The sequence below is a fragment of the Lagenorhynchus albirostris genome, chromosome 3 (genome assembly GCF_949774975.1).
Source record: "Lagenorhynchus albirostris chromosome 3, mLagAlb1.1, whole genome shotgun sequence".
In the NCBI taxonomy this organism is placed as follows: domain Eukaryota; kingdom Metazoa; phylum Chordata; class Mammalia; order Artiodactyla; family Delphinidae; genus Lagenorhynchus; species Lagenorhynchus albirostris.
This window is the reverse complement of record NC_083097.1, coordinates 167,863,164-167,875,638: the sequence shown is the minus strand read 5'-3', so window position 1 is coordinate 167,875,638 and position 12,475 is coordinate 167,863,164. Positions and strand designations below refer to the sequence as shown.

Here is a 12,475-nt window from a genome sequence, read left to right as displayed (position 1 = left end):
CTGACAGGCCCAGTGTCTCATTCTTGTGCCAGTCACCTCAGGGCTAGCCACAGCCACCGAGGCCACAGCACACGGGGACTGGGCCCGGGCTTCTCTAAGCAGGCTACTAGAGGCTGCCCCATCCAGGTGGCAGTCTCGGCACGCGTCCACGGGCCAACCAGCACCCCTCTCCATGCCTGTGGTACCCGTGGGCAGGAGGAGTTTCCGGAGGAAGCTGGGAGGCCCCGGAGTGGTGGGGGGACCGGGGACGAGGGGAATGTGGAGGAAGCAGGGAGAGAGCATGAGACAGACCCACAGGGGCTGAAGCCAACCTTGCATTTATTTCATTAGAGCTTCTTGATGGCCGACAGGAGCTCGGGTTTCAGGACAGATGAGTCTGGCTGGACCCCCGCAGCCCTGATGTCTGCTAGCACAGCTGCATCCCATGAGAAGGTCAGGAGGGCCGAGGGCACCTGCAGTGGGGTAAGAAGCCTCAGCCTCGCTCTGGCCTTTATGTGACAGAGCTCCCGCTTCACGTTCAGATCTTCCTGCTGGAGCCGGGACTGCTCCCCACCGCTGACGGCACACCCATGCACTCAGTCCATTCTCATATAACAGGGACTTCTCTGATGATGACCCGGGCTCAGGGACACCCCCTGGCCTGGCTGAAGCCAGCCCAACATTGGGCAGCAGTCAGGACTTCATGTCCAGGCCTCCCTGAATCAGGGTCTGACCACCCTCCAGCCCCCTCCTACACCCTCCCCAGTAATTCCTTGCATTTTGAATGCCACCTTGGCTCTGCGCCACAGAGGACTCTAACACACTGGGCACATTCCCATTTTGTAGACACAGAGAAGTTACTCAAGATCACATGGCAAGGAAGTGGAATGGTGGGACTCACACCCAGGGAGCCTGGCCCCAGGACCCCTTCCCCTAATGCCACCTCCAACTGAAGAGCATCCCCCTCCTCGGGGGTTTGTGCTGATTCAACAAGAACCCAGAAAACCCAGTTCCGCTGTGCGGGGAGCCCGTCACTCACCAGCCCGCACTCATTGAAGGCCAGGTTCTCGTCCTCCAACAACTTCTGCCCTCCCAAGGCCAGCAGCTCAAAAGGCAGCCAGTCGATCAGCAAGGCCTCCCGGACAAATGCGTACAGTGCTGCCACCCGCTCCCGGGCGTAGAAGGTCCCTGGCGGGGGGACAAGTGTGGCGCTGGAGCTCGTGGGAGCACGCACCCCTGAGCCCTCGGCCTCCTCCCCCGGGACGAGCTCAGACCAGAGCAGCCTGCTCCTGCCGGCGCACAGTGGACCCCAGGCAGCATCGCCAGCACCCAGCACGCACCCTGGAGGAGGCAGCCGTCGGGGAAGCGCACGCGCAGCAGCGTGTATGTGTACTTGCGCATCTCCCTCTGCTCCTCCCGCTCGCGCATTGCCTTGGTCCGCAGCACGCTCATCCGCTCCACGGCCTCTGACCGCAGCCGCTGCTCTCGCTTGAGCTCCTCCGCCGTGAGGCTGAAGAAGTCCGCAGGCAGGTCGAAATGGGAGGCCAGGGGCGAGGGCTGGAAGACCAGGCGCTGGCGGGCCAGTGTGGCCCGCACGGGCTCGGCGCGCAGCAGCTGCTCCTTGTGCTGCTCCAGGCTCTGGGGCTGGGCCAGGGCGGCCTCGCTCAGCACGTAGAACTCCTCGGGGCCATCTGGGACACGTGGGCATGTCACTCTGCCGTGGCAGGGAGACCCCCGAGCCGGGCCCCTCCCACCCCTGCCCCTGGGCTCAGCCACGGCCCTTCTCTTTTTCTCTTACCCTGGTCGGGGATCGGAAGCAGCACCTTTTGGAAGCCGATGGCCTCAAAAAACTCGTGGGTCCCTTCCAGGCAGTTAATGCGCTCCTGAGAGCGGAGCCAGAGGTCATGCGGGACCCTTGAGGCCTCCTCGTGCCCCACCGGCCTCACTGCCCACCCCGCCCTCCTGGCCCAGAGTCCCCAGTCTCAGAGCGGCCGCTGCCCCTGGACAGGATGAACCCCCAAAGCTGTCTGCAGGGGTGAGCTCACAGAGGGCCTGGGATCCCAAAAGGTCAACACCAGGGTGAAGGAGGCTGAAGAGCCAAAGGACAGTGGAGGCTGGGAGTCCCCAGAAGCGGGGGAGGCAGGCCCTGGGATGCTGGATGTGGGTGGGGACCCCCAGGAGAGAGCGGGGCCCCGCCAGCTGCACGGGTACCACGGGCCAGAGTGCTAGGACCCTGCGATTTCTCCACAGAAACCAAAAGTCTGCGTTTGCGTGAAAAATCTCCCCAGTGCCGATGTGTTCCCAGCTAATTCAAAGAAAAGTCGAGTCACGCCGTGGGTTGGTGGCGAGAGCAGACAGCGTACGCGTACTGTGCTCGTCCTGCGCTCACGAAGCCCTCCCTCCCCGCCTGGCACCTTCTGCCCACCTCAACTCCCAAGCCCTGCAGGGGCCCTTCTGCAGCCGGCTCTGGCCGCCACTGGCTGGCTGCAGCCCAGCTGCTCCCACCGCCAGCCTGGGTCCTGGGTGGCCTCACAGGCCCGGCCACGCCGGCCACCCCAGGCTAAGTCACTCTGGTGGCAGCCCTCACCTGGAACACCTTGTTCTGAAGCTTGATCTTCCGGTACTTCTCCTCCTCAGGATGCAGGTGGATGTTGTCCAGGTACCTGGGCAGACAGGGGAGAGCAGCTCAGAGCCACACCGGCTCGTGCTAAGAGTGACCCCCGGGAAGGCTGCCGTCACACCCTGTACACCCCATAGAGCCCAACCCCTGGTGCCCCAGACACTGGGCCTCCTCCTCGGTCCTGCCTCCCCCTGAGGGCACCAAGGAGCCACCGTGGTGGGGGTGGAGCAGGCAGAGCCAGAGCTGATGGGTCCCCAGAGCCGGCTTGGGGGTTGCTGAGCAACAAACTTCTGGCCCCGCCCCCGACCTGCTCCCATCAGAGGAGTTGGCGGCGGGTGAGACCCTGCCTGCTTCACATTCTTCTGATGATCCCAAAGGGAAGCCAGGGTTGGGAACCCCCGATTCAGTAAACCTTTTCATTCTAAACACTGGTAAACTGAGGCCCAGAGAGGCCAAGGCCCTTCCCCAAGGGCGAGGGGGAGTGAAGGGTGGGGCCTGGCCTCACTCCCAGGGCCGTGCTCCCTCTGGGGCCCCTCAGCCGATCGCGATGGAGGCCCAGGAGCTGGCACCCCAGTGGAAGGGGGCCACCCACTCACCTGGCGATGGTGTCCACGCCCAGCTTCACCCGGTCCCGGTCCTTGTTGAACGTGTGGATCTTCATGATGGAGGCAGCCACTGGGTCGGTGGAAAAGTGCTGGGAGGAGGGAGGAAAGCTGAGTCAGAAAGCGTCCACCTCAGGGCCTGGAGGCCATGCCAGCCAAGCAGCCAGGTCTCAGCACTCAGGTGGCAGCAGTGACACTGGTGACAAAAGTAAGAACTGTCTCACAGCAGGCCCTAGCGTGGGACGGAAGCAAATTCAACAGCAGAAAAAGGAGGAGGAAAACCCTTTTGATGACTCCAGCCTGGGGCCTCAGCCCTGTCCTCACGTCTAGGGAAAAGGGGGCGATGGCAGCCCAGGTTACGCCACCCCTCGGGTCGGCGTGACACAGACCTTTGCCTACCGCTCTGGCTTTGGCGCCCAACGCCAGCACTGAGTGCCACCAAGGGTGCAGCAGCTGAGTGCCTGGGACCCGCCAGCCACCGCGGACCTGCCGTCCCTCCTCATCCCCCATCCCTACGAGGGACGTTCTAGAAACAGACGGAGGTGGCAGAGACAGGACGCAAAAGAGGTCTGTGACCTGTGGCTGCCTGATCACTCCTGGGGGAGGCAAGATAGTGGAGACATCACTGACCGGTCCCCATGGGACCCTGCGAACAGCACCCCAGCGAGGAGAGGCTGAGAATGGAAAACTAAGGCGAGGGGCAAGACTGGGCAGCAGATCTGCTCACGCTCTGGACAGCCACTGCACACGGCCACACCGTATGGTGGTGTTTCTCTGCAGCCCCAGAAAGTCACTAGTTACATGGCGAGTGGGGCTGGCACCCGCATCAGCCCCAAAGTCATTTGCTCTGCCTGGATAATGGTGGGGGTGGGGCCTCCCTGGCGGTCCAGTGGTTAAGACTCCGTGCTTCCACTGCAGGGGCCACGGGTTTGATCCCTGGTCGGGGAAGTTCCACATGCCGCAAGGTGTGGCCAAAAAGAAAAAAAAAATGGTGGGGGTGAACAGCTGGGTCACCAGAGGTGATGAATCAAGAGCACAGAAGACCTGGCCCCCTCAGATCTACCCCTGGGCAGCCCTGCAGAAGCCCAGCCACAGCTCCTGGAAGGCAGCTGTGGGGCTTCCACCCTGCCCCAGCTACCTTCCCTCAGCTACACTGGGGTGAGCCTTCAGCAGCCACACTGTGTCACTTAGTTGTCTGATCTGAACTGGGCCAGCTCTCCTGGGAACTTCAAATTGGGACCCAGCCCAGTCTGCCAGTAAGTTGCCAGGGTAGGACAAAAATATGTGGAAGGGCAGAGAAATCGGGTCTGCAGAGAAGCAGCAGTAAGATGGGGGGCATTCTCAGGACAAGGCTGAGCCAGGCTGACCGCCCCCTACTCCAGCCTCCTCAGGACAAGCACACCCACCCACCCAGGGAAGAGTTGCAGCTCCAAATGCTGTTCTCAGATGTTCCCAGGCAGCCTGCAGCCTCGTTTAAATTAGGACCAGGGTGCACGAACGGACAAGGGGACAAAAGAACAGACACATCCCGAAAGGAACCGAATCCATGTAGGGATTTACTTTGTGATAATGGCAGATTTCACGGTGGCCAAAAGACAGGTGTTTCAATAAATGAGGATTGGGGAAAACTGGATAACTATCCGGAAAAAAAAAAAGGAATAACACTAGTTCCATGCGTCCTGTTCTACACAGGTATAATTCTAGTGGGATCAAAGCTTTAAACATTAAACACAGCAAACAACAAAAGGCAAAACAGAAAAGCACTAGAAAAACCATGGAAGAGTTGTTTTAATCCTGAAGTGGGGAAGGCCTTCCTAAATAGGTCACAAAACCCAGAAGCCATAAAATAAGACTGACACATTGAATTACATAGAGATTAAAAATTTCTACATGGCCATATGACCATAAGCCAACTCTAAAAAGTAAACAACTGGAGAAAAATATTCACAACTCAGATCATAGGCAAAAGGCTAGTTTTTCCTAATATGTAAAGAGTGCCTACAAATCAATAAGAAAAAAAAAACACCACCCAACACAAAAATGGGCAAAGGATGCATTCTCATATGAAAACACAGCCAACCTAAGCCTAAAAAAGGAAACGCAAACTAAAACTATGCTGAGATATTATTTTTACCAATCAGTTTGGGTAAAGACAAAAAATGTTTGGTAACCCACAGTGACAACAGGGGACAGGGAAATGGGTATTTTCTCACACACTGCTGGGTGAGTGTGAATCAGGACAACCCACATGGAGGTTCATCTGGTGACAACTCTCCAAAGCCCTACACGCTGTCCTCTGTCCCAGCAACTCTGCTTCTGGAATGGAGCCTACAGCTCAAAGTGGTGTACAGACAAGGTTTTCATCATAAATATTGTCCTCACTAGCAAAAGACTGGAAACTTCCTACGCGCTTATCAACACCAACACGGGGTTGGTTAAAGAGTCAGGGAACAATTTGCCGTGAGTCATCACGCAGTCACTGTGGAGAATGCAGGCTTTCTAACCGCTCAGAAAAAAACAGAGAGGCGTGAGAGAGCCCATGGGGTAAAAATGTTAGCAACTGGCAAATGTGAGTAAGGTGGGCAGAATGACATATATATTTGTGACCTGATCCCTGGAACCTGGGAGTATGTTATGGGTCAGGGGGTGTGGAGGTGACAGATGGAGTTAAGGCTGCTGCTCAGTGGACCTTAAAATAGGGGGATTAGAGATTAGCTTGGATTAGCCAGGTGAGCCCAATGGAATCACAAGGGCCCTTAAAAGGGGGAAGAGAGAGACAGAGAAGCAGAGAGATGGCAGCTGGGAAAGACCTGGCCTGGCACCGCTGGCTGTGAAGACAGAGAAGGAGCCATGGAGTACAGACAGCCTGACTCCCCCTAGGGCTCCCAGAAGGCACACTGCCCTGCGGCCAACTTGAGTGTGGCCCCGTGAGACCCAAGTCCCACTTCTGATTTCCCGAATTATAAGAGGCATGCTGTCTGGAGGCACCAAGTTCATAGTAATCTGTCAGAACAGTAATAGGACACTCCCACCCTGATTAAAGGATGTTCACGTGTTCTTTTTGTTCTCCTTGTGATTTTTCTTTAGGTTTGAAATTATTTCCAAATACAGAGTTTCAAGGGGAAAAAAAATGTGGAAGTTCTTTCTGCACTGATATAATACCTAGCAGTTTCCACGTCAGGCGTAAACGGTACATTACCTTTTACGTAAAACAAACACACAGCACGTGTGGCAGATATAGACGTATCGGTGGTCTGTACATATTTGGAGCATCTCTGAAAAGGGGCCTAGACTACTTACAGCTGCTGCCTCAGGGAGAACGGCCGCGAGGTGAGTGGGAGGCGGCTTTTCCCCGCCTACCCTTCTGTATCTTGAATTCTGTCCCTCAGGTAAGCATTCCCTCTTTAGAGAGGTTAGAACAGAACCACAGCATATGCTCTGTGCCACCCGGGCTCCCGGGGGGCGGCTCTTGCACCGGGGCCGGCACTCACCGAGAGAATGGCCTCTCTGATGCAGGCGTCCCGCTGGTCCTTCCTCAGGATGGCCCCTGTGAGCGGGCAGGTGAAGTACACTCCGGGCACTGCAAGGTGGGTCGAGCCCTCCTCTTTGGGCTTGGGCGCCTGGGAGGATGGGTGAGGGTGTCTGAGCCTAGACTGTGGACAGAGGCCACCCCGAGCCGCCCGAGTGCCACAGTCCTGAGAGCATGGCCCTGGGAGCCAGACATCCTGGTCCCAATGCTGTCCCCTCTGCCTATTAGCCATGGGACACCGTGGCCCAGTGGCCAAGCCCCTCTGAGCCTGTCTTCTGGTCTGTAAGATGTCCTTGAGGGACCACCTCAGAATTCAACAAGGTAAGGAACGGAAAGTGTGGAGCAGCTCCGGACACGGTGTAAGTGCTGAATTGATCGTTCCTGCTCTTCCCGCTCCCCTACCTGGTGAGGGAGGGGCTTTGGTGGGAGAGTGAGGAGTCACGGTGCCCTGGACGAGTCCCAGCCTTGCTCTGGGCTTCAATTCCTAGGTAATATCCAGGGTCCGTTCCATTCTGAAATTCAGTGAGGCCTCACAGGTGGTGCTGCTTAGAACACCCTTTCTGCCAAGTTCTCCTTTGAGGCCTGCCTCCTCCAGGAAGGCCTCCCTGACTACACCAGTCTCCATGGTGCCCTCCTGTATCTGAGGAAGGCAGCAGAGGGCAGTGCTAAGGCTAAGGGCTTTGGACTCAGACAGACTGGGTTCCAGTCCTGCCCTTGCTGGTTTCGAAGTGCATGACCAAGGGCACCAGGCCTCACCTCTCTGAACCTCAGTTTTCTCTTCTGAAAAGTGGGAACTGTAACAGCACCTACCCTCATGGGGTTACAGGGGAGGGAGGGGACTTAACGGAGGTGCAGTCCCTCCCCCAGGGCCTGGGCCTGGTGTCATTAGATGCCAAGCACACAGGTCCCAGATGACACCGCCCTAAACCACGGGGATCCCCAGCGTCCTGAGGCCAGAGATGACCTCGATCCACCCCGATGTCCTTTCTGCATCTCTCCAGCACCAGATGCTTACCGCCCAGGGCTGGGCACCAATCAGACCAAACACAGAAGAGAGCCCAAGCGGGCACTCTAAGGGCTCCCAGCTCCCCCGCCCGCCCCAGGCCGCCCCTTGGGTGTCATGCTGCCATCGTGATGCTTTTACCGGGTTGGTCCCTGGGGCCTCCGGGCTCCCACTGACAATCGCTTCAGCTTGAAGTTCCTTTCTCACTGGAGGGAGAGGCAGGGATGGGTCAGTGTGTGAGCCAGGCACACCATTCCCCGGCATGGACCCTCGTGTGGGTCAAATTCTAGTCCTTCCAGCTCAAGGTCCTCCCAGCCCGCCAACCTCTCCATGCCCCCAGGCTGCGCCAGGCCACCGTGCTCCCCCCCCCCGCCGAGTCCCAACCCTCCCCTCCGAAACCTCCCTGACATCCATGCCACCCAGACCACAGCAGCCCCCCTTGGCCTTTCCACCTGCATGGCCCCTTTGTGGACTGGCTCACAGCTGTGATTTAAACCCTCCTCCCACCCCGAGTCGCTGGCTATGAAATTATTTTCAGCCAGAGCCAAGCACAGGACCTGGAATGCATGAAAAGTCAAGGATCAGCCTCAAGGACAGAGGGGCAGAGGCCCACTCCACCGCCCCCCGTCCCCACCCCCGTGGCCCAAGGACGGCCGAGGCTCACCCTGGCTCCGGATGGACTCCTGTGACGTGGGGCCCCGCGCCCTGGGCTGCTTCTGCTCGAGCCGGGCCAGGGCCGCCGCGGCCGCCATCTGCGCCTCATCGGTAGGTCCCTGGCGGGGCTGCCGGAGCGCCGCCTTGCTGGGCTTTTCTCTGGGGGCCTTCTCCCTAAGGAGATGCGGAGGGACCGTGAGGTGACGTGGGGGCAGACAGAAGAGCTTTTGTCCCTCTCCCACTTCTGCTCCTGCCCCAGCAGACAGACATGGGCCTCTGCCCCAGGGGCCACCACGGCCACCAGACGGGTCTAACGCAGACAGAGGAGCCTCGGGAGGCATTCGGTGACTCTGCTCCCCGCCCTGCCTGCCACTTTGGACAAATCCTGCACTGGCCTGGGCCTCGGAGTCATCATCTGTCAGGCGAGGTAAGAGCACACCTACCGTCCGCAGGGGCTGATGCTCTTCGCCCCCTTCCCTGAGCGAGAGGCTCCACCCGTACTGTCTACGAGGGTGAGACATGGAGGCTTCATCTACTGAGCACCTCACCTACTGCGCACCAGACAGCGCACCAGGAGCTAGCTGTCGCTCAGCGCGTCTATTACGCATGGCAACGTCCCTCCCAGCGAGCGCTCCAGACGCCCTTTCACAAGCCCCAGAGGGTCACGGAAGCTCGGGCAGCGGGCCAGGCCGCACGCAGGCCCTGCGTGGAGTGTGTTACAAGGGTCTGGTTTAGGGACTTCCCTGGTGGTCCCGTGGTTAGGACTTGGTGATGTCACTGCCGTGGGCTCGGGTTTGATCCCTGGTCAGGGAACTAAGATCCGGCATGCTGCGCAGCAAGGCCAAAAAAAACCCCAAACAAACAAAGATCTGGTTTAATCTCCCGTCCACCCTGGGAAGTAGGCAGGGTGATCAACCCATGGGATGGGCAGCTTCCTAACCCAACCTAGCTCGAGAACGACCTGGCCTTGACGTTCCAGCAGAGATGGCCTTCTTCCCACCAGGGTCTGACTCACCTGCCTTACCCTCCTCCTTTCCTCAGGACCCTCTCCCGATGCCAGTAGTTGGAATCATCTGTGCTATATCTCTAGAACCTTCTCAGGAGCCAAGGCTCTGAGTTCATGGCCCTCATGCTTCCCGCTCTGCTCAGACACCCGGGCAGCCCTCTTTTCTTGTCCCCAGGCCTCTGGGAGCTTCCTGCCCATCCCGGCCCTTCTCTCCAGCCCTCCCAACAGCTGAGAGTTTCAGGTTGAAGAAAAGAGAAGTCACGTAGTGCCACCCTAACCCCCATCTTTCCATAAAAACGCCATTTTTCCAAGACCCCTCACTCACCCGCTTAATGGCTCCTCTGGGCAGCCAGAAGGATCCTTCTAAAACCCAGTCACTCCTCTGCACAAAGCCCTCTCATCCCATGCAGGACAGAATCCTGCAGCCTCCGCACGCTACAGGCCAGGCCCTTCACAACCTGCCCCTTTCCCTTGTTCACTCCTATCTAAACTCCCTCCTGTTCTTCACACAGACCCAACCTCCTACGACAGGACCTTTGCACATTCTGTGCCTTCTGCCTGGAGTGTTCTGCCTGGGAGGGACAGGCACCGCTTCGTGTGTGTGTGTGTGTGTGTGTGTGTGTGTGTGTGTGTGTGTGTGTGTGTGTGTGTGTGTGTGTGTGTGTGTGTGTGTGTGTGTGTGTGTGTGTGTGTGTGTGTGTGTGTGACAGAGAGACGGGTTGGTTTCCACACGGCTGAGTCTCACCTCATCCAGCTCTCGCTCAAAAGTCGCCTTCTCAGAGAGGCATTCCCAGACCACCTAACAGTCACCCACATGGCTCACTCTCTGGACCCTGTTTATTTTTCTTCAGGGCTGATCTTTCATCGTTTATGTATTGTTCTACTTGTCCCCCTCTCCCCACTACAACGTGAGCCCTGAGAGGGCGGGGATTTTCATGCCGTAACAGTGCTGGACACACACCCTCGCACGCACCCTGAGTCTCCAGTCCAGCTCCAGGCACATCACAGAAGCTTGGATCTCCATGTGACTCCCCTCTCCTGTCCTCCCAGGCCTCCAGTCTGACACAGCCATCAGCCCCCACCTCCTTCCTGTCACACACAGTCCAGCTGCACCAGCCCCCCACCTCCACCCACTACTTGATGAACAAATGAATGGACCCCCTTGTCTGGCCCACGGCTCTCTCTGGCCCCTCTTAAGGTGGCCTCCTATCCCTGTCACCGCCCCAGGCTCCCAGGACCTGCACTTCCCTCCCGTACTCATGGATCTGACCCTCATGGGCCTCGTTTGTCCCACTACTCCTTTGTCCCCTCCCAAGAACCCCAGGGGCCCCCAATCCTCGTGACAGATGCCCTCATGTCCTTGCCACGCACCCACTCTCCCTCACCCACCCCCACTACCTCATGATGCCCTCACCACCCCTTCCTGCCTCCCTGCCTCTCCTCTAACCCCCTCCCAGCCCCGACCTCTTCACAATCCCTTCCATTATGCCTCACAGATCCCTCCCCAGGCTGACCACTTTCTTCAGTCACTCCCCATCCTAAACCCCCTCGGGTCCCCCAGCCCCCTCTGTAGCTCCTGGTAGCAGCCCCAGCCCCTCCTGAACTCCCTCTTCTCATCCCGTCCCCCCCAGTGGAGCCTCCTTCTCAGCCCACCGGCCCTCAGTCTGGCATCCTCACCTGCTCCAGCTCTTCACTACCCTCTGCACAGCACTGGCCCCTCACACCTGCCCATGGAGTCTCCAGTGTGGCCCCAGGCCCTTCTCTTCTCCAAGTCCTCCCCAGATAAGTCACAGAGGCCTGGAAATGCAGGCCACCTCCCCTCCCCTCCCAGGTCACCCTCGGAACCTCCAGGCCACTCAGCCATCACCCACGAGGCCCCCCACCTCCTTCCGGTAGCAGACTCCCTCAGCTCCCCATCTCCACCCACCTGCCTCCCTTCTCCTCCCAGACCTTCCTCAGCCCCTCGCAGCACCCACCACCCACCCAGTTCACCCGCACCTCCCAAGTCCCTGACCACCCTTCCAACAATACCTCAGGCTCCCTGGCCTTCCAGATCCTCAACCCATCCTCCCTCCTGCTCCAGAACCAAGGCTCAGACCCCTATCGCCACAGAATCTAAGCCTCACGACTTTTTGCGACCCCAGCTCTACCTGTTTCTCCAGGCTCAGTCCCCAATCTCTGGTTACCTAGATTCCCCCAAACCTTACGCGATGCTTCTTCTGGGCCCCTTCTCCGCATCCCCTGCCTCTCCCTTACCGCCCGCCCTAACCCCCTAGGGTCTCTCCAGGGACCCCCTCACTTCCTGCAGCCCCGCCCCCTCCTGCCCCGCCCCCGGAGGCCTCCCCTCTCCCCTACTCCCACTCCCTCCCTCTTGCCCCGCCCCCCCGGTTTCTCCCCACGCTCTGACTCTCTGCAGCCCCTCCCCGCCTCTCGTCTTCACTGGCCTCCCCGCCCCTCCCCCTCCGCTGATCTCCGCCCCCGGGCCTCAAGCCTCAGCGCCTGTCACGCACCCCACCGACTCCGTGAGCTTCTGCCCGGGCCCCGCACTCTTGAACTTGACGTCGGCCTTGATCTCTTGGAAGAATTTCTTCATGGTAGCGGCGGGCCCGGCGGCGGGGGCCGCGGGGGGAGGGGGGCGCAGGGGCCAGTAAGGGAGGGGCCGGTAGGAGGCAACAACCGGAAAGAAAATACTGGGCCGCCGGAAGTTCCGCCTTCCCGTGGGCAGCCCACGTGACAGTCAGGCTCCGCTTTCTAGATCTCCGAGCCTTGCTGGCCCGGAGTGAGCGCTCTGTACTGTCGGGCCGCGTCTCGGTGGTTCCCCTGGACTCTGTTGCCAGGGACAACGAGAGCGCTTCCTGCGGGAGGCTGTGCTTGGGCGCCTTCCACCGCGTTCCCGAAGGAGTGAGTGACAGGAGAGGGAGGGACAGACCTACGACCCCACGGAGAAAGCGCTGGCCTTGTCCGTTTCCCTCCTCAAGAACCATCCCTGGCTCCCCGTTGGTTACGTGATAAGGTTCCAACTCAATGTGGGGGCATTCAAGGTCCCCACAAGCCAACCCGGTGGTCCGCCCTAGTAGTCCCC

The 12,475-nt window shown here is 59.1% G+C and overlaps 1 protein-coding gene across 2 annotated transcripts; it reads right to left on the bottom strand.

Moving 5' to 3' along the window:
* Positions 1-301: 301 nt before the first annotated feature.
* UBXN6 (UBX domain protein 6) lies at positions 302-12,072 on the bottom strand. Of its 2 annotated transcripts, none has more exons than XR_009539810.1 (10): positions 11,904-12,072; positions 8,398-8,561; positions 7,875-7,939; positions 6,693-6,821; positions 3,196-3,293; positions 2,567-2,642; positions 1,778-1,862; positions 1,373-1,670; positions 1,019-1,167; positions 302-452 (listed from the first exon to the last, which is right to left on the bottom strand). XR_009539810.1 is itself a non-coding variant. In XM_060145524.1 (10 exons), the coding sequence occupies exons 1-10, from the start codon at positions 11,984-11,986 to the stop codon at positions 327-329; spliced, it is 1,326 nt and encodes a 441-aa protein (XP_060001507.1). In that variant the 5' UTR covers positions 11,987-12,065; the 3' UTR covers positions 302-326. The 2 variants fall into 2 exon arrangements, 1 of the variants encoding a protein (XP_060001507.1); XM_060145524.1 differs by having other exon boundaries at positions 1,320-1,670; positions 11,904-12,065.
* Between the last annotated feature and the right edge of the window lie 403 nt (positions 12,073-12,475).